General features: G+C 41.1%; 1 protein-coding gene across 1 annotated transcript in view; it reads right to left on the reverse strand.

Annotated features, from left to right (window-relative positions):
- The window catches only part of LOC122554243, a 102419-nt gene that overhangs the window by 34697 nt on the left and 48253 nt on the right, over positions 1–19469 (reverse strand). Inside the window, exons 3-5 of the mRNA XM_043698964.1 lie at positions 17074–17159; positions 11254–11347; positions 7481–7618 (exon numbers count right to left, since the gene is read on the reverse strand). Coding sequence (XP_043554899.1) covers positions 7481–7618; positions 11254–11347; positions 17074–17159 — 318 coding nt within the window. The remainder of the gene's footprint in view (positions 1–7480; positions 7619–11253; positions 11348–17073; positions 17160–19469) is intronic.

Raw genomic sequence — 19469 nt, forward strand, 5'->3', positions numbered from 1 at the left:
CACTTTTCCCGTTGACCCCATTATTTATATTAAGTGATTTTCACTGGAATGCAACTACAGCATTATAGGAGAACAGCAAGCAATGGCAAACAACCATTCCTTTTCTGTATGTTGAACGTGAGCTTCTCCGAATTGTGTCTTGAATTTAAACCAAAGTATGTTCTTAATTCAGATTAATCCAGACATTATTACCACAGACTAAAGTGCATATTATAGTCAATTAAACACAATGCCACACTACTTTCTGAGGTGTTAGTGTGTGGTATGTTTATGTGTAAAAAGTGTTTTCTTATGTATCCATTCAAATGTTCTATGTTCTATGTTCTAAATAACCTTGCTAGAGTGAGATTAATTTCAAACTGGCAAAGATATTTTAGAGAAGTGCAAGAGTTCAATACCAAATGGGGGATTTTAATTATTCTAATGTAAACTGGGATAGTAAAGAAAGAGAAGGGTAGCGATTCATAGAGTGTGCTCAGGAGGATTTTCCACAGCAGTGTGTTTCTACTCCAGTGAGAAAAGTGGCAATGGTAGATCTATTCCTTGGAGGCGAGATATGCCAAGTGACTCAAACGTCAGTAGGGGCTCAGGAAAACAACAAGAAATGGTCCAGAGTAAGAACAATTAATTGAGAGAAAGCCAAAACCAAGTTCATTCTGATAAGATTGAATTTGTTCCATAAAAACTGAAAAGAGAAACAAAGGGGGAGGGGGTGAGGATTGAGAAAGCAAATAAGAGAAGCAAAGGCAGAGTATGAGAAGAGACTGGCAGCCAACCTGAAAAATGAATCCAAATTAGCATATACATTGTAAAACTGTGGTAAAATATGGAGTGGCACTATTAGGAACAAACAACGGATTATTGCATGGGGAAAGGGTACATATTTGTGGTAGTAAATGAAATCTTTACCAAGGAAGAGGATGCTACTCATATCCTAGTGAAAGAGTAGCTAGTTCAGGCATGCGGGAGGGATAAAATTGCCAAGGATGAAGTTTTGGAAAAACTGTCTGTATTTACAGTTAGTTAAGCATCGGAACATGATCAGACACTTTTAAGGATACTAAAGGATTTTGGGTAAAAGTTGCAGATATACTGATCATAATTATACAGCTTTTCTTAGATCCAGATTGGCATTGGAGGACTGAAAAATTGCAAATATCACACCCTTGTTCCAAACACTTCAGCAAATGCGTGGCTGTTGGTTTAACCTTGGAGATGGGGAAATTTCTGGAAATGATAATTTCGGAAAAAAATTAAGAATCACTGAAGCAAACTCAGGCTAATTAATGGAAGTCAGCATGAACTTGTTATCGTAAAACCGTGTTTAACTAACTTGCTGAATTTTTTCATGACTGAGTTGATGAGGATAGTAGTAGTGTACTATACTGTTTAAACAGTGTCATGAACTTCCAATAACCATTTAATAAAATGCCACCTAACAAACTTAAGTGTGCATTTAGTGATCACACAATAACAAGGACAATAGAAGCATTGATAGAAAATAGCTCAGAAAACAGTCGGTAGTGGTTAATTATGTTTGGACAGAAGAACGGCACGGTGGCACAGTGGTTAGCACTGCTGCCTCACAGCGCCAGAGACCCGAGTTCAATTCCCGCCTCAGGCGACTGACTGTGTGGAGTTTGCACGTTCTCCCCGTGTCTGCGTGGGTTTCCTCCGGGTGCTCCGGTTTCCTCCCACAGTCCAAAGATGTGCAGGTCAGGTGAATTGGCCATGCTAAATTAGGTAAGGGGTAAATGTAGGGGTATGGGTGGGCTGTGCTTCGGCGGGGCGGTGTGGACTTGTTGGGCTGAAGGGCCTGTTTCCACACTGTAAGTAATCTAAAAAAAAGTTTACCATGGAATTCCCAAGATGTCGATGGTAAGACTCCTGCTCTTCGTAATGTATTTCAATAATCTTGACATTGGCATTAGAGGGCTCACCTTCAAAATTATCAGATGGTAGGAAAATACTTAGATCGACACGAGGACAGTGTTAAACTGCCCAACGATATAGCCTAGCGATGGAACCAGCAGATCAATGATAAATGAAATTTAATGGCGAAAAGTATGAAGTGAATCATTTTGATAGAGAGACAGTATAAAATAATGGGTACAATTCGAAAGAGAGAGAGAGCCGAGGGAAAGTGTAAAAAGTGTATAAACCATAAAGTCATAGGAAAAGGGGAGAGAACGGTTAAAAAAGTTTTATCAATAGGATCATAGAATACAAAAGCAAAAAGGTTACTGATAAACCTGTACTAAAAGCCTACGGGAGGCTATGGGAAGAGGGCAGGGAAGTGGCACGAGGTGAATTGCTCCTCCGAAGAGTTAGCACAAACGTAACAGACTGATCGCAGGCCCACTATCCTTTATACTTTACATTCCACCCACTCCCACCCACTCCTTAAAATTCACATGCTAGGAATGAGCGCAGGAACTCTGAAATTTTTAAATGTTTGCAGAGTATTCCAACTCAATAACGATCCAACCCTTGGTTTTAGGTTGACTTAAGATATAATTCTCAGTGTGATCGATTTTAGTTAAATGCAGAGTTCAAAAAGCCAATCATTCCTTGCCCATGCTCTGGTGTGTAGAGATAGAGATGGCAGCAGTTCAGACGTAAGCTGCAGCAAATTCTATTAGAATGCTTTTATGCTTTAAAAAGAATCTTAAAGAAACTTCTGCCTAAATTTATGGTAAGTGACACTACTCTACTAAGTTCCTGGACAAGACATTGAGAGAGAAAATTCGGCTCCAATGCCTTTCATTATTGGAGCAGCATGTCACAATTGGTAAGTAGGATCAAACACAAACACATAGCTTTAATAACTAAAAATAATCACATTTGTCTGAATTTCAACCTCAATACCATGATTGATTTATCAATGGCTATCACACAGCTGGTTGTGATTTTATTTCATCATCTTGTAATTGTGAGCTAACTTTTAGAATGAGTGGATGAGCATCATTACAAACCAGTGTTGACAACATTCGTACAATGTGAGAAATTTGTCCTAATTAAATTCTCTTGGGTAGTGAACGAGGGCAAAAAGCTCCAATTTCCAGGCACCATGCCCAAAATCTAACCCAAGGCTTATATTACAAACGCCACCATAATGTAAAGGTAGCTTCTGATGCATCCCCACAGCAGAGCATACACTGAATGACCAGGTTTTTAAATGATTGATTCTCTTCCAATCCCCTCTGTATTCCTTCTAACCTTTCTATAATATGTACCGCTCTAATTCCAAATTATTGTAGAAAAGGAAGGTATAGCTGTAAGAGAAGATCATTGGCTAATTAAATCTGCTCCATCTTTACTACAGCCTCAACTAGGTTTTACTATCTTTGGAGATCAAAATTTTATCTAATTCAGCTATGAATATATTAAATGAGTCAGTCACCACTACTGCCTGGACTAGAGAATTCTGAACAGTAATGACATTCTGAGAGAATAATTTTCTCCTTCTCTCATAGGCTATGGTGAAACGTGTGGTAGGGTCGGAATTTTTGATGTGACATCTAGATAATATTGCTGCATCTTTTATACTTTTCTCAAGCAGCTTAAAAAGATACTTGCTGGACTGTGGCAAGTTTCCAAGTGAACATAGAACACAGATCAATACCGCGCAGAACGGACCTTCAGCCCTCGATGTTGCACCGACCTGTGAACTAATCTACACTATCCGATCATCATCCATATGCTTATCCAAGGACTGTTTAAATGCCCCTAATGTGGCTCAGTTAGCTACATTGGCTGGCAGGGCATTCCATACCCTTACTACTCTCTGAGTAAAGAACCGTCTCTGACATCTGTCTTAAATCTATCACCCCTCAATTTGTAGTTATGCCCCCTCATACAAGCTGACATATTCATCTAGGAAAAAGACTCTCACTGCCTACCCTATCTAATCCTCTGATCATCTTGTACGTCCCTATTAAATCCCCTCTTAGCCTTCTTCTCTCCAATGAGAACAGACCCAAGACCCCCAGCCTTTCCTCATAAGCACATTTTTTCTTCTTTAAATTAATTAACATCTCATTTATCACCTAGAGAGTTTGAGTTGTTCTACATTTCTCTTTTAAAGGATTATACCTTGACTGCACTCAAACCATTCAAAGGCACCCCAGTGTTCAAGTACTGTCTTACCAACCCAGCCCAGCTTAGCTCTGTTCTTGTGCCAGTCAACCTCGCTGTCTGCCAGTTGATTATTCTTATTCTGGATTGATCAGTATTGTGCTCTGACCAACCCTCTGTACATTAGACTTTCCTGTTTTTATTCTCCATCGCTTTTGCAATATGAACCAACATTCCAATTGCTTTCTATATTAATTGCTGTACCTGTACGCTAGGTTTTGATGATTCGTTGTTAGAGGTCACCCAGACCATTCTGCCACACTAACCTCTCTCGCTGATTTATGTTCATATTTTGGCTTTCTATTCTTCCTCCCACAGCAGATAACCTCCTGTTTTCCCAAACTATAGAAGGATAAGGGTACCAGAAGAATATAATCATTTCCACACGCAGAGATGATTATTAAGGTACATTTAATTTTCTGAACTGATATTGAACTTCCTACATGATGATTCTATTTATCAGCACAAGTAAAAATACTCCATTTGTGAATGAATGCCAATGCATGGCACACACCTGGAGGAAACTCACTCTAGTCAACTCACAGACTCTGAGGCAGCCTGTCCACAGCCACAATGTGCTGCGCATGGGCTCATTTAGTGGGCTCACTTCGTGGATAGTGAGACTTCTGCCTGTCAGCAGTTGTATGAGCCATTCAGTTAATTAGAATGGCTGGCAGCTCAGTTCCAGTGGTATCAGAACACCATACTGGAGGTTGCAATGAAGGATAAAGGCCCAAGTGGATTGTTGAATGTAGGCATGTAACAGGAAGGGCTACCTCAGGGAAATGGACTTGATTCTTAAGTTTCAAGCAAGGAAGAAGTCATGCATAATGATCACCTTCTGAAGAGTGTACATTGTTATAAACTTGCAAAACAATATCAGCCATCTGCAGCCACCTGCCTACCAATGCTAACTTTTAATAAGATCAATTAAACCTTAACTATTGGGTTGGACAGCCTACCGTTTTTACATACCCCACTACCAAAAGGACTCCCAGCAGTGACATGTAACAACCAACACTATATATCATTTTGTGTCTCCCCTATAGCGTACTTTCACAGAATTATAGAATCCCTACAGTGTGGAAGCAGTCCATTCAGACCATCAAGTCTACACTGGACCTCCAAAGTGGACAGTGAAGAGGGTTACCTCAGATTACAACAGGATCTTGACCAGGTGGGCCAACGGGCTGAGAAGTGGCATATGGAGTTTAATTCCAATAAATGTGAGGTGCTGCATTTTGAGAAAGCAAATCTTAGCAGGACTTATACACTTAATGATAAGGTCCTTGGGAGTGTTGCTGAGCAAAGAGACCTTGGAGTGCAGGTTCACAGCTCCTTGAAAGTTGAGTCGCAGATGGATAGGATAGTGAAGAGGGCGTTTGGTATGCTTTCCTTTATTGGTCAGAGTATTGAGTACAGGAGTTGGGAGGTCATGTTACGGCTGTACATGACATTGGTTAGGCCACTGTTGGAATATTGGGAGCAATTCTGGTCTCCTTCCTAACGGAAAGATGTTGTGAAACTTGAACGGGGTTCAGAAAAGATTTACAAGAATGTTGCCAGGGTTGGAGGATTTGAGCTATAGGGAGAGGCTGAACAGGCTGGAGCTGTTTTCCCTGGAGGGTTGGAGGCTGAGGGGTGACCTTATAGAGATTTATGAGGGGCATGGATAGGGTAAATAGGCAAAGTCTTTTCCCTGGGGCTGGGGAGTCCAGATATAGAGGACATAGGTTTAAGGTAAGAGAGGAAAGATATAAAAGAGACCTAAGGGGCAACTGTTTCACACAGAGTGTGATATGTGTATGGACTGAGCTGCCAGAGGAAGTGATGGAGGCTGGTACAATTGCAACATTTAAGAGGCATTTGGATGAGTATATGAATAGGAAGGGTTTGGAGGGATATGTACCGGGTGCTGGCAGGTGGGACTAGATTGGGTTGGGATATCTGGTCGGCATGGATGGGTTGGACTGAAGGGTCTGTTTCCATGTTGTACATCTCTATGACTCTAAAAGACCATCCCCCTACTCTATCTCTGTTATTATGAAGATGTGGGTGTACCTTGAAGAGAGTTAAAAACAGCAGAACTACCGGACACAGCACCAAGTCTTCTAACTGAGGAAACAATGTAACACTGAGTTGAACAACTTTGGAGACAAAAACAAATTTGAATTCGTCCAATCATTTTAAATTATACCCCGAAAAAATACCAATTTCCAATCAAGTTTGAATTGAGGATATTGGGAATCTTAAAAGCCAATGACACAATCCGATGGTCTGGGGTATAAGACTGGGCCAAATTGAATATTTGAGGGGAGAACTGCCAATCCTAGCATGTAACAGACTGCTTAAAAAAAACTCTCTTAAAAGTCCCTTTTCGATCAGTAACTTGTGACGCAGAAATTCCTGACAAGGAGAAAAGAAGGCACAGGGGAGATCCGAATAAAAGAACCTACAGCTGCCTGGTTTTGAGATAAGAAGTGTTGTTTTGTAAATCTTAATTGGGAGTTTAATCAGACTAATATTATAGAAGGGAAGGTAAAAGATAGATTAGGCAAAGAAATTGTAAATAGTGGTTAGTTAATTATTCTCTGTTATACCTTTAGCAATAAAGTTGTTAAATTTTACTTTGCATAGTTCTTGGCCACTCAAGTCTTTACAGATTACTGCACAGGATAAATCTTTTCTATGTTGTTGATTTTAAATTAAGCAGAGGTTTACCCCATGTCGTAGCAGTGTAACCCAGTATTTCCCACGACTAATCCATCTAGTCTGCACCTCCCTGAACACTATGGGCAATTTAGCATGGCCAATCCACCAAACCTACACATCTTTAGACTGTGGAAGGAGACCAGAGCACCGAGCAGAAACCCAAGCAGACACAAGGAGAATGTGTAAACTCCACAAAGACTGTCAACTAAGGGTGGAATCTAACCTGCGTCCCTGGTGCTGTGAGGCTACAGTGCTAACCACTGAGCCACCATGTTGCCCTTTCCCATCTTTATTTGTACCATTAACTAATTTGGCCGTCATGCACAATGTTCCTTCATTCAGGACACCAAAAGAGGTTGCAAATTGTTCCATATTCAATAAATATGGGGCTAGAAATTCCACAGGGATTCTCCTGATTGTTGTAACATTAGCAGATACCTCAGAGGTGGTACAAATAGACTTCAGATAAAAATGACAGAAAACAAGAAACAACCAGAATGGTATAATCATTTCCACTTGCAGAGTTGATGATTAAATACATTTCATTTTCTGAACTGGTGTTGAACATCATACATGGTTCTATCAATCAGCATAAATGATAATACTATTCATAATGTCCAATGGTATTTACCTGGGCTGTGGTTTATTTCATTTTCACAGTTGCTTTGTTTTTCATTTACTTCCTCAGGCAGGTTCAAGATGTCTGCTGGAATCTTATCGTGATTGTCCATGTCTTGGTTCACCTTAACTTCAGTGTTGTCTTCTTTGTCTGGAAATATAAAAAAAACTTGATGACAAATGGAGATATGAGCCTGGATTGTTCTGTATCTACAAGCATTCTTCCGTTTCTCGAGCATCAAATTAGAAGGTAGAAATCATGGGCTTGGCAGGTGAAGAAATGGAAAACAATGGACACAAAAGGGAGACACAAGTCTAGAAATTCCTTGGACCCACTTTGCCGGTGCAACTGAAGGTGGGAAATCCCACCTGACCTCATCCTGGCTGGATCGCACTTGAAATGCAAGGAGGAGACCTTTGCGGTGGTGATATGATCTGTCAAAATCTGCAAGAGCACGTTGTTAGTGCCCTCCTCAATCCAAGCGAATTCACTTTTTTTAACCTCGAGTTGAACTCTTTAAAAATTCCAACCGGCAAAAAAGCAAATTCTCTTTTCTTGTTTTTGTTTATTCGCTAGAAATTTCTTTGGGGTTCAATTCCTTGTACTAAGTTGTGGGGCCTTTATGCTAATTAAAAGGGAGTCTAGAGTGATTTCAACTGAGGCTTTTCAAGAATGTAAATTTTCTTTCACACAGGAACAGGATTAGGCCATTCTATTTGAGCCTTTTCCGCCATTTTGGCTGATCTGTGGCCTAACTCCATGCACCTGCCTTTGGCTCATATCCTTTAATACACTTGCTTAAAAAAAATGTATCTACTTCAGATTTAAAACTAACACCGACTGCCATTAGCGGAAGAGAACTCCAAACATCTACTACCCTTTGTGTAGAGTCGTGCTTCCTAACATCTCTCCTGAACAGTTCGGCTCTAGTTTTGAGACTACAACCATAGTTCCAGAATCCCCAACCAGTGGAAATAGTTTATCTTTATCTACCTTGCCTTTTCCTGTTAGTATTTCCTGGTGATCACCACTCGCCCAGACGCAAAAAGTAAAGGATTGCAAGAAGGAGCAACATTTAAAGGACTGGCCTAGACACTTGGGACCTCTGCAGAACCAGAAGATAGTCTCCTTTTTTGGGGGGGACCTGCTACTTAGAAATTAGATTATGTTCTCCCCACCATGGGAATTTCAGGCCAGTGATTCAATGGGCTGAAATTTCTAACTGCTAACTTTTACTGAAAATAGAATGGTGAGGGCATTCACTTTGCAACCAATTCCCAGTGCGGTGCATTAATTTAGTTTCACAATAAGGATTCGACTGTATGTGGCTTGGTGCAACAATGAAGGCTGAACAACCGGGTGCTCCGGTTTCCTCTCACAATCCAAAAAGATGTGCAGGTTAGGGGAATTGGCCAGGCTAAATTGTCCATAGTGTGAAGTGCATTAGTCAGAGGGAAATGGGTCTGGGTGGGTTACTCTTCAGAGGGTCGGTATGGACATGTTGGGCCGAAGGGCCTGTTTTCACAATGTAGGGAATCTAATCATAATCTAATCTAGATGAGAATCGCTTTTTGAGTGCTGAGGTGAACAAAGTAACAAAAGTGAACAACTGTAATTGCTTTCTTGCCTGTGTTTGATGTGTCTGTCAAACATCTCACTTTGAGGAGAAAGTGAGGGCTGCAGATGCTGGAGATCAGAGCTGAAAATGTGTTGCTGGAAAAGCGCAGCAGGTCAGGCAGCATCCAAGGAGCAGGAAAATCGACGTTTCGGGCATGAGCCCTTCTTCAGTTTCTTGAAGAAGGGCTCATGCCCGAAACGTCAATTCTCCTGCTCCTTGGATGCTGCCTGACCTGCTGCGCTTTTCCAGCAACACATTTTCAGCAAACATCTCACTTTACCAACGTGCTTCATTCAGCACTCAGTCTTGCACGGCAGGTGCAGCTTTTAAATGACTGTATCTCTAAATTAAAGCTGTAAAGTAGATCTTCTGTTTAGCTCCTTGCCTGACTTCTACCTACACACCAACTACTACATATCCTCTGCCAAACCTTCATTGTAACTTTGGTGAAGGAAATGAAAAGGTCCCAGTGTTATATTCATTGTTTATGCGGTTTCTAAGATTTTGGCAGTGAGAGAATAGGGAGTGCCAACACAAAATTGTCTCATATTGATCCCGACAATCTTTAGAACAGTCCCTTTGACTATGGCTTCAAAATTGCGAAGCTGAATGATCTGAGTTTTGATGCCAAACTGAAAATCTTGCTCAGAGATATTAAGTATGATTTAATGAGACTCTGTTGAGGCTATTTGCTAAATTGTGAAAAAAAAAGAAAGGGAAAGGAAGTTCAAATTGTTTGAGAAATAAAATCGTTGTTCAGTCAACACTTTAGATGTCTGATGATACTTTAAATATAATGCGAATCAGACAGGTGTATTTACCTACTTGATTTCATGAAAGAAAATCACTGTTTAATTGTGTAACTTGGTACTACATTACATGGCATTAAATATTGAAATAGATTAGACGTGTAATGAATGAATTCTATATTCAGAGATGCTTGACAATTCAGTTTATCCACACAATACTGCCTCATACTTTTGTAATTAGTCTTCCCTTAATTTAGCACTTTCACTTGCGGACCAGTGTTGGCGTTATCCATCACTACCTTAAAACGTATGGAATTATGATCACTGTTCCCAAAATGCTCCCCACTGAAATGTCAATCGCCTGGCCAGGCTCATTTCCCAACACAAGGTCTAGTACAAACCCTTCCCTAATTGGACCATCTGCACATTGTTTCAGGAACCCTCCTGGATGCACCGAACAAATTCTGCCCCACCTGAGCCCTGGCCCTAAGGAAGTCCCTCATTCCTGATGAAGGGTTTTTGCCCGAAACGTCGATTTTCCTGCTCCTTGGATGCTGCCTGACCTGCTGTGCTTTTCCAGCACCACTCTAATCTTGACACTAAGGGAGTCTCATTCAGGACTGCAGAAATTAAAATTGCCCACGATAACAATTCTGTTCTTTTCACATATTTTCATTTGGTGAGTGCATTTCAGCCTCACTATGGATAGCACAATATACATTGTTGAGAATGATGTTTAAAATTACTACACCACTCTCACCAAGAATCGGGGCCATTTGGCCCCAGTCCATTTTAAGTGTGGCCAAGTCATTGATTGGCAAGTAGATTTTGATTTGTGGAATAACATAATTACTAATCAAAATGGCATATGTCTATTTACCAGAAGTAAATAGGGCTTTAACAATTAAGAGAGGAATGAATAATTCATCTCTTAAAATGAATAGTATTTAACAAACTAATTTACTATCCAATAGACTTCTTAGCTTGGCTAAAGTGCCAATCTCAAACAGTCTCAACCCCAGCCTCACTGCACAGAGTCCTGTCTTTTGACCCAATAATTGGGAATGACGTCTATGCAATGCTTTGCATTTATTCATTAATTGTCCCACATCCTCATAACCTGGCTCACTCCTTGCTAGGCACTGCACCAAATTCTCCTTGTGGCAGGTTGTTTAATTTGGCGCAAGCTGAAGCAACTAGGAGGCTAATTATCCAGAGAGGTTTTCTCTAGATTGGCAGTAACTTATAAATATTCAGCTCCTCCCCTTGAGAAAGACCACCGTTTGAAGGTTACAAAACCAAGCAGGAAAAATCATCTTTTACAAACATTGGGAACTTGGTATTGAAACATCAGAAACGTGAGAGGCCTATGCTCAAAATAATCCTTTGTAAAACTGACATAAGGTTCATTGAGATACCTGGAAATACTTCAAAGGCACCTCGGCTAATTGGACCACTCAAGGGAATGTCAGCGTCTTCAGCAGTTTTGTGGAAGAGGTCAAAGGAATATCTCTGCAAAACGCAAAGTAAAATAATAATGTCAGTGCCAGTCTTATCATTGTCAATACAGACTCGAATAAGACAAGCCTATTATCAGGTATATAATTTAAAACATTTCCCAGAGGATCTTGCCAATTATTTTAGTGCACTGTTAGGTCCAAATAATCACTAACATTGATGTTAGTAATGCCATGTTAATTTTCAAACCATCAAGAATATTCCTGTCAAAGAATGACAAACAGAATTTAAGAGAACTGAAATTTCTACAATGTGTTCAATCCCATCAGAAGTGACACTTACAGTACAGATAATCGTTATCAAATATCACACATATCAGGTAGGTAAATCCCCTGTGGAAATTCAGAGTTGAGCTATATCAGATTTCTCTGTTTGCCAGTGTCTTTCCGTGCATACAGTGAGGACTCATAAGCTTTGATTCTACGCAAAATGTATCAACAATCACAAGCACACAAAGTTTCCATTTGGACCACAGAAGGGTTGACGGTTCATTGAAAAAGCTAAGCAATTAGACTCATGCCAGTGTTCTGCCCACAAGCTTGTAAATCATCCTTTAAATAAATTGCTTCCTGTTCTTTTGCAATTATTTTAAATCATAAGATCTTTAGAAACAGGAATAGCATTGAGTATAGGAGTTGGGAGGTCATGTTGCGGCTGTGCAGGACTTTGGCTAGGCCACTTTTGGAATATTGTGTGCAATTCTGGTCTCCCTCCTATAGGACGGATGTTGTGAAACTTGAAAGGGTTCAGAAAAGATTTACAAGGATGTTGCCAGGGTTGGAGGATTTGAGAGAGAACCTGAGGCTGTTTTCCCTGGAGCGTCAGAGGTTGAGGGGTGACCTTATAGAGGTTTATAAAATCATAAGGGGCATTGATAGGGGAAATAAGCAAAGTATTTTCCATGGGATGGGGGAGTCCCGAACTAGAGGGCATAGGTTTAGGGTGAGAGGAGAAAAATATAAAAGGGACCTAAAGGGCAACCTTTTCACACAGAGGGTGGTGCGTGCATGGAATGAGCTGCCAGAGGAAGTGGTGGAGGCTGGTTAGATTTTTTTAGTATTGGATTCTCTACAGTATGGAAACAGGCCCTTCAGCCCAACAAGTTCACACCGTCCCACTGAAAAGTAACTCATCCCCCTACCCAGTATTTACCCCTGACTAATGCACCTAACACTATGGGCAATTTAGCATGGCCAATTCACCTGACCTGCACACCTTTCGGCTGGGGGGGAGGGGGGGAGGAACCAGAGCACCTGGAGGAGACCTGCTCAGACACTGGGAGAACATGTAAACTCCACACAGACAGTCACCTGAGGCTAGGATTGTTCCTGGGTACCTGGCGCTGTGAGGTAGCATTGCTAACCACTGAGCCACCGTGCCACCCTGCTGCCTTACAGCTGCCACCCAGCTGCTACAACTACAACATTTAAAAGGCACCTGGATGGGAATATGAATAGGAAGGGTTTAGAGGGATATAGGCCAAGTGCTGGCAAATGGGACTAGATTAGGTTGGGATATCTGGTTGGCATGGACAAGTTGGACTTCAGGGTCTGTTTCTGTGCTGCACATCTCTATGACTCTATGACTAGGAGCAGTCCCTTCAGCCTATTTTGAAGCTGTTCAAGAAGATTATGATTGGTATGCACATATACCCCTAAACCCATCTGTTCTTGTACATCTCTTTAGAATTCACCTTTAATTTCATATTGTCTCTGTGTTCTTCAACCAAACTAAATCACAGACAAACTGATAGTTGATAATAAGCCATGGAAGAAGAAAAGCTGATAATGCACACAACGAGGTGAAAATGGATTGACTATACTGAAAGCAATATGTGTCATGGCAGGATATGAGGTGTGGGGATGGGTAAAGGACTTGGAAGCTGGTGTTCAAACTCCAAAATTGAGTCCTGAAAGCTGCACTGTCTCCCTGGTGGAAGATGAGATGCAGTTCTTTCAGTTTGAACTACCCTTGCTGGAGCACTCCAGCAGGCCCAAGACAGGGTTGGTGGCCAGGAAACATGGTGGTGTCTTGAAATGGCAGGTAACTGGGAGCTTGGGATCACTTTTATAGGCAGAATGTAGGTGTTCCACAAAGTGGTCACACAGTTCTATTAGGCTGTTCATTGCAAACCAACCCCCCAAGTTTCCCAACATTATAATAGTGACCACACTTCAAAAGTATTGTCGCATCATGTATGGTGTTATACAAATGCAATTTTTTTCTTTTATAATGTTTGAATTCCAAAGCATTTCAAAGCAAATTTGGGCGGCACGGTGGCACAGTGGTTAGCACTGCTGCCTCACAGCGCCAGAGACTCGGGTTCAAATCCCTGCCTCGGGCAACTGTCTGTGTGGAGTTTGCACATTCTCCCCGTGTCTGCGTGAGTTTCCTCTGGGGGCTCCGGTTTCCTCCCACAGTCTAAAGAGGTGCAGGTTGGGTGAATTGGCCTTGCTAAATTGTCCATAGTGTTAGGTGAAGGGGTAAATGTATGGGGGTGGGTTGCTCTTCGGAGGGTCGGTGTGGACTTGTTGGGCCGAAGGGCCTGTTTCCACACTGTAAGTAATCTAATCTAAAAAAATTTCTATACTTTTAAAACTTATTGACTTCAATTTCCTCAGAGGATAAGAAGAAGTTTATATAAACCTGGATCTAAACTTGAGGTGTCATATCTTTCCTCATTTTGCTTATTCTGAGACCTACATTGAAAGGATCAGAATTAAATGTTGTAGTTCCCTGAACTAGCCAATATGTGTCACGTATGATCTGAACAAATCTGAGCAGGAGGTTGGATTGAGAAATTTATCACAAGAAAACGAATTCTATTTCTCCCTTTTTATACTTTCCTTCACTTATAGCTCCTCCTTAGCCACAATTACCTTCCTGCATTACGAGGGCATTTTGGTACATAGAGACCTTGTGTCTTTCCCTCTGTAAGCCCTGCTTTTCATCTAGATGTGACATTTGAGCAGAGTGACAATAGTGGCCTGGGATGATGTTTTCTATGCTCCTTGGGAAAGAGACATCTCGTATCCTGACACACACATGCTCCTCTGGGATGTGATCAGCATGCTGGTGTTTTGTCATCATTGAAAATTGGAAGGGTGAGAACTTAGGAAATTGCTCATTTAACAGAGCCAGGAATATGACATCATTCATTTGATTCCAGGAATAGTTCTTCATGATACAAAGGCAACCATTCATTAGTCATGGCTGTCTGAAACTGAGACGTGTGACATAGTAAATATTAAGGAAGTATAATGTTTCACAAATTACACCCTCATTCATTATGCAATTATTCCTGGGACTCCTCATCTCAGTCTTAAATTGGTGACCCTATATTCTGAGACTGTGTACTCTGGCCCTAGACTCTCCGAGACAGGAATTATCCTCTCAGCATTTACTCTGTGAAGCATCTTGAGATTTCTATATGTTTCGATGAGATTACTTCTCAGCCTTTTCAACTCCGGTTAGTAGAGTCCCAACCTGTGGAGCCCTTGCACACAAAGCAATTCCTCAATACCTAAGATCATCTTTGTTAACTTTCTTTGAACTACCTGCAATGATATGTTATCAACGTTTAAATAAGGGGTCCAAACTACTAATCGTTCTGTAGCTATACAAGGTAATGGTGAGACTACATCAATGGACTCCAGATGTAGTCCCACCATTACCTTGTATAGTTACAGTAAGACTTTTCTTTTTTTTATTATCCATCCCCCTTGAAATAAGGGCCAACACTCCATTAGATCATAGAATACAGTCAAGATCATAGAATCCTTACAGTGTGGAAACTGGCCCTTTGGCCCAACAAGTACTCACCAACCCTCCACACCCATTCTCCTATATTTACCCGTGACAAATGCACCTACTCTACACATCCCTGAACATTATGGCCAATTCACCTAACCTGGACATCTTTGGACTGTGGGAGGAAACCAGAGGAAACCCACTCAAGGCTGGGATCAAACCTGGGTCCCTGGTGCTTACAATAAGCCCTTATATTAAACGCTTATAAAGAAGCGCTTACTGTTAATATTTTTATATTCCTTGTTAGTTTACACTTGCAGCTTATTTTCTCTGTCTTAGTTATGTTTTTATTCCTCCTTTTCTGGATTCTTAATTTTTCCCAATCTTCCAGGCTATGATTTTTACATCCTTATATGCTTCTTCTTTTAGCTTAATATTCTTCTAATCTACCTGAGCCAGCTTTGGTTAGTTCATCCCTCTCTTACAATCTTTTCTCCTTACCGGACATATTTTTGCCGAAAGTCACGGGTTGCCTCCTTAAATATTGGCATTGCTTGCCGACTGTCACTCTTGCTAGTCTACTTGTGCTTTTCACTTAACCCAACGCTGTCCTCATTTCATTGCAATTCCCTTTATTTAAGTTAGACATAGTTGTTTCTACCCAAGTTTCTCACTCTCAAATTGAATATTAAATTACATATTATGGGCTCTTTCGCTTGGGGGTCATTTCTTAAACCTGCCTTGTTCCCCATTTTAGGTCCATGAACGCCTACTCCCTAGTTGGCTCCATAACATAGAGGCTCTGGGAAATTATCCATAATTTATACTGTGAATTCTTGTCATAGTCATCCTTTCCCATTTGCTTGACCCAATTAATATGAAGATTAAAGCGACCTATAATCATTGCTGCTTTATTTTTACATGCTCCTGTTATTTGTTGGTTTATAGCCTTTCCTACAGCGTGACTACTGTTTGAGAATCTATACACTGCTCCTACCAATTTCTTTATTCCCTTGCTGTTTTGTTCCCTCTGCCTGAATGAAATCCACACCACCTGAGCTTAAATCATCTCTCACAACTGTTCTCATTTCATTTCTCATACACAGTGCTATCCACCACCTCTTCCAGCCCTCCCATCTCTCCAAAAGGTCAAATAACCCTGAATGTTAACTTCCCAGTTTTGATCTGCTTTTAATAATGTTTCTGTAATGGCTATAAGATTGTATTCATTTCCCTCGACATGCACCTTCCGTTTTTTCTGTCTTATTCGAAATGCTTCGTGCATTAAGATACAAAGCCTTTAAGTTCGTCCTATTAACGCATTTCTTGGATTTTATGTCAATGGCTGCAAGGCCATCATTAGACTCTCATTTCCAGATATTTTTAAAGTTTCAAACTCCATCGCCTGACGCGGTGGGATTTGAAGGCAAAACTGAGGACGGCAGATGCTGGATACCAGAGTTTAGATTAGAGTGGCGCTGGAAAAACACAGCAGGTCAGGCAGTATCCGAGGAGCAGGAAAATCGACGTTTCGGGTTCATCAGGATTTGAAGTCAAGTCCGCACAATATTTCCCAGGTTCCTGGACTACCAGCCTAGCAGCAACACCACCAGGCTGTTTCCACTTCCCTTGGTAGAAATGCAGGTAAGAAACATAATGGGGTGAAACTAGACTGCCCCTTGTGATTAATCTGTCAATTGGCATTCAGGTTTGATCCTCATTTTGGTTGAGGCAAACTCAAGGATCTACCTGTTTGCTCTATTTATCGCAAAAATAACTGCCCAGCATCTGCCTTTAGGCCGATAACTCAAGAAGATTCTTTAAGATCTGCAACGGTTCTCTTGTTCATGCAAACAAAATACTTGTCCAGTTAATTAAATGACGTAATGCAAATCACAATCCCTTTAGGCGTATGAGTTACCCTTTCAAGAGAATAAATTTACTCGTGTGAATAGAGAGAGAATACTTACACGTTTCTTTCTGTGCAGGTAAAATACCAGCATGCTAATGAGAAATACAATCAAAGCAATGATCAGGATACAAAGTAAGACACTTCCTAAAACAAAAGAAAAATAAAGAGATTAAGGGCAAATCAAATACAATGGACACTGCATAACATTGCCAACAATTCTGTACAAACTGGCATTAAATTAGCAAATCTAGGAAAAAGAAGTCATATAGCTCATTTGGGAAAATCACACCAGTGCAGGTATGATAGACCAAATGCTTCCTTCTGTAACTCATCAATTCTGGGGTTCAGGATACTGCTGCAGCAGAGGCTACCGTCATGGATTGTGAATAATGGAGGATGACAGAGCAGAGAAGAAGGAACCTATTACGTTATTTATAGTTACAAATGGAAGTTAAATTAGCAAAACAATCAACTGGACAGTTTGTGTTTCCACTGACACAACAAACACTGTAATGATCAAGGACAGAAAAAAAATTCAAACAAATGTTTTGAAATGGCAGAGGCAGATAGAGAAGTGCTAAAGAAATTGATGTTTAGACTAAGAAGAACAATTCCAGCATAGCGATTGCTCCAGTTCAATTCAATTTTTTTTTGACTTTGTGATGATTTCACTTTCTCAGAAACAGGAGTCCCATTGGGAGTGAAGCATGGGTTGCAATGCTCTTTTCCAATAACAGTAACAATGCTGATTAGATTCCCTACAGTGTGGAAACAGGCCCATCAGCCCAACCCGACCATCTAACGAGTAACCCACCCAGACCCATTTCCCTCTGACTAACATACCTAACACTATGGGCAATTCATTCCGGAGGAAACCGGAGGAAGCCCACACAGACATGAGGAGAATGTGCAAACTCCCCACAGACAGTCTCCCAAGGCTGGATTCGAACCTGGGACCCTGCTACTGTGAGGCAGCAATGCTAACCACTGTGCCATCGTGCCTCCCTGGCTGTATTCTCCTGGATAATATTGAACATTGCTTAGAAAACTAAACACTGTCCATACCTAATGCCCACATGTTCCAATTTCCCAGCAGGGATATATGGATAGCAAATAAAGTGTGAACCCTAGCCTACTGCTCTGAGCAAGGCAAACGGAGCTCAATTAAAGCAAGTCCCCCACTGCCACCACTTTTACCAACTCATCCACAGCTTAGAGTGCCTTGGAGAATATCTGGACATATGGTGTACATCCACAAGTCATGGTTTGGAGGCAAAAAATATTTCCGTTTCCTGGGAAAGTGTGATCCTGGATAGAATGAGCAATTCCCGTTATTATACTTTTAGAGTTACAAGTATTCAAAAAGACAAGATATAAATGATCAAAATCATTAGGGCATTCCATGTTTTGCTAACAAAGCTATGAATTCTCTCAATGTTACAGTAATGAAGTCATTTTCTCTCTTTTTAATTGGGAAAAGTAGGCTTTGGTGGCTGGGCCAGACTTGTTGCCTGAACCTAAGGTTTTAAGGTCGCAAGAGGGCACTGGCAAGAAGTTGGTATGAATTGTGTCTACTTCAATGCCAGGAGCATCCAGAATGAGGTGGGTAAACTTGCAGCGTGGGTTGGTACCTGGGACTTCAATGTTGTGGCCTTTTCAGAGACATGGATAGAGCAGGGACAGGAATGGTTGTTGCAGGTTCGAGGATTTAGATGTTTCAGTAAGAACAGGGAAGGTGGTAAAAGAGGGAGAGGTGTGGCATTGTTAGTCAAGGACAGTATTATGGTGGCAAAAAGGAGGTTTGAGGACTCATCTACTGAGGTAGTATGGGCTGAGATTAGAAACAGGAGTTGGGAGTTTTCTTTCGGCCTCTGAATAGTTCCAGAGATGTAGAGGAAAGGATAGCAAAGATGATTCTCCATAGGAGTGAGAGAGACAGGGTAGTTGTCATGGGGGATTTCAACTTTCCAAATATTGACTGGGAGCACTATAGTACAAGTACTATAGATGGGTCAGTTTTTGTCCAATGTGTGCAGGAGGGCTTCCTGATACAGTATGTAGACAGGCCAACAAGAGGCAAGGCCACATTTGATTTGTTACTAGGTAATGAGCCTGGCCAGCTGTTAGATTTGGAGGTAGGTGAGCATGTTGTGACAGTGACCACAATTCGGTTATGTTTACTTTAACGATGGAAAGGGACAGGTATATACAGCACGGCAAGAGGTATAGCTGGAGAAAAGGCAATTATGATGCGATTAGGCAAGATTTAGGATGCATAGCATGGGGAAGGAAACTGCACGGGATGGGGCACAATTGAAATGTGGAGTTTGCTCAAGGAACAGTTACTGTGTGTCCTTGATTAGTATGTACCTGTCAGACAGGGAGATAGTTGTCGAGCAAGGGAACCGTAGTTTACTAAAGAAATTGAATCTCTTTTCAAGAGGAAGAAGAAGG

Source organism: Chiloscyllium plagiosum, chromosome 1 (genome assembly GCF_004010195.1).
Source record: "Chiloscyllium plagiosum isolate BGI_BamShark_2017 chromosome 1, ASM401019v2, whole genome shotgun sequence".
In the NCBI taxonomy this organism is placed as follows: domain Eukaryota; kingdom Metazoa; phylum Chordata; class Chondrichthyes; order Orectolobiformes; family Hemiscylliidae; genus Chiloscyllium; species Chiloscyllium plagiosum.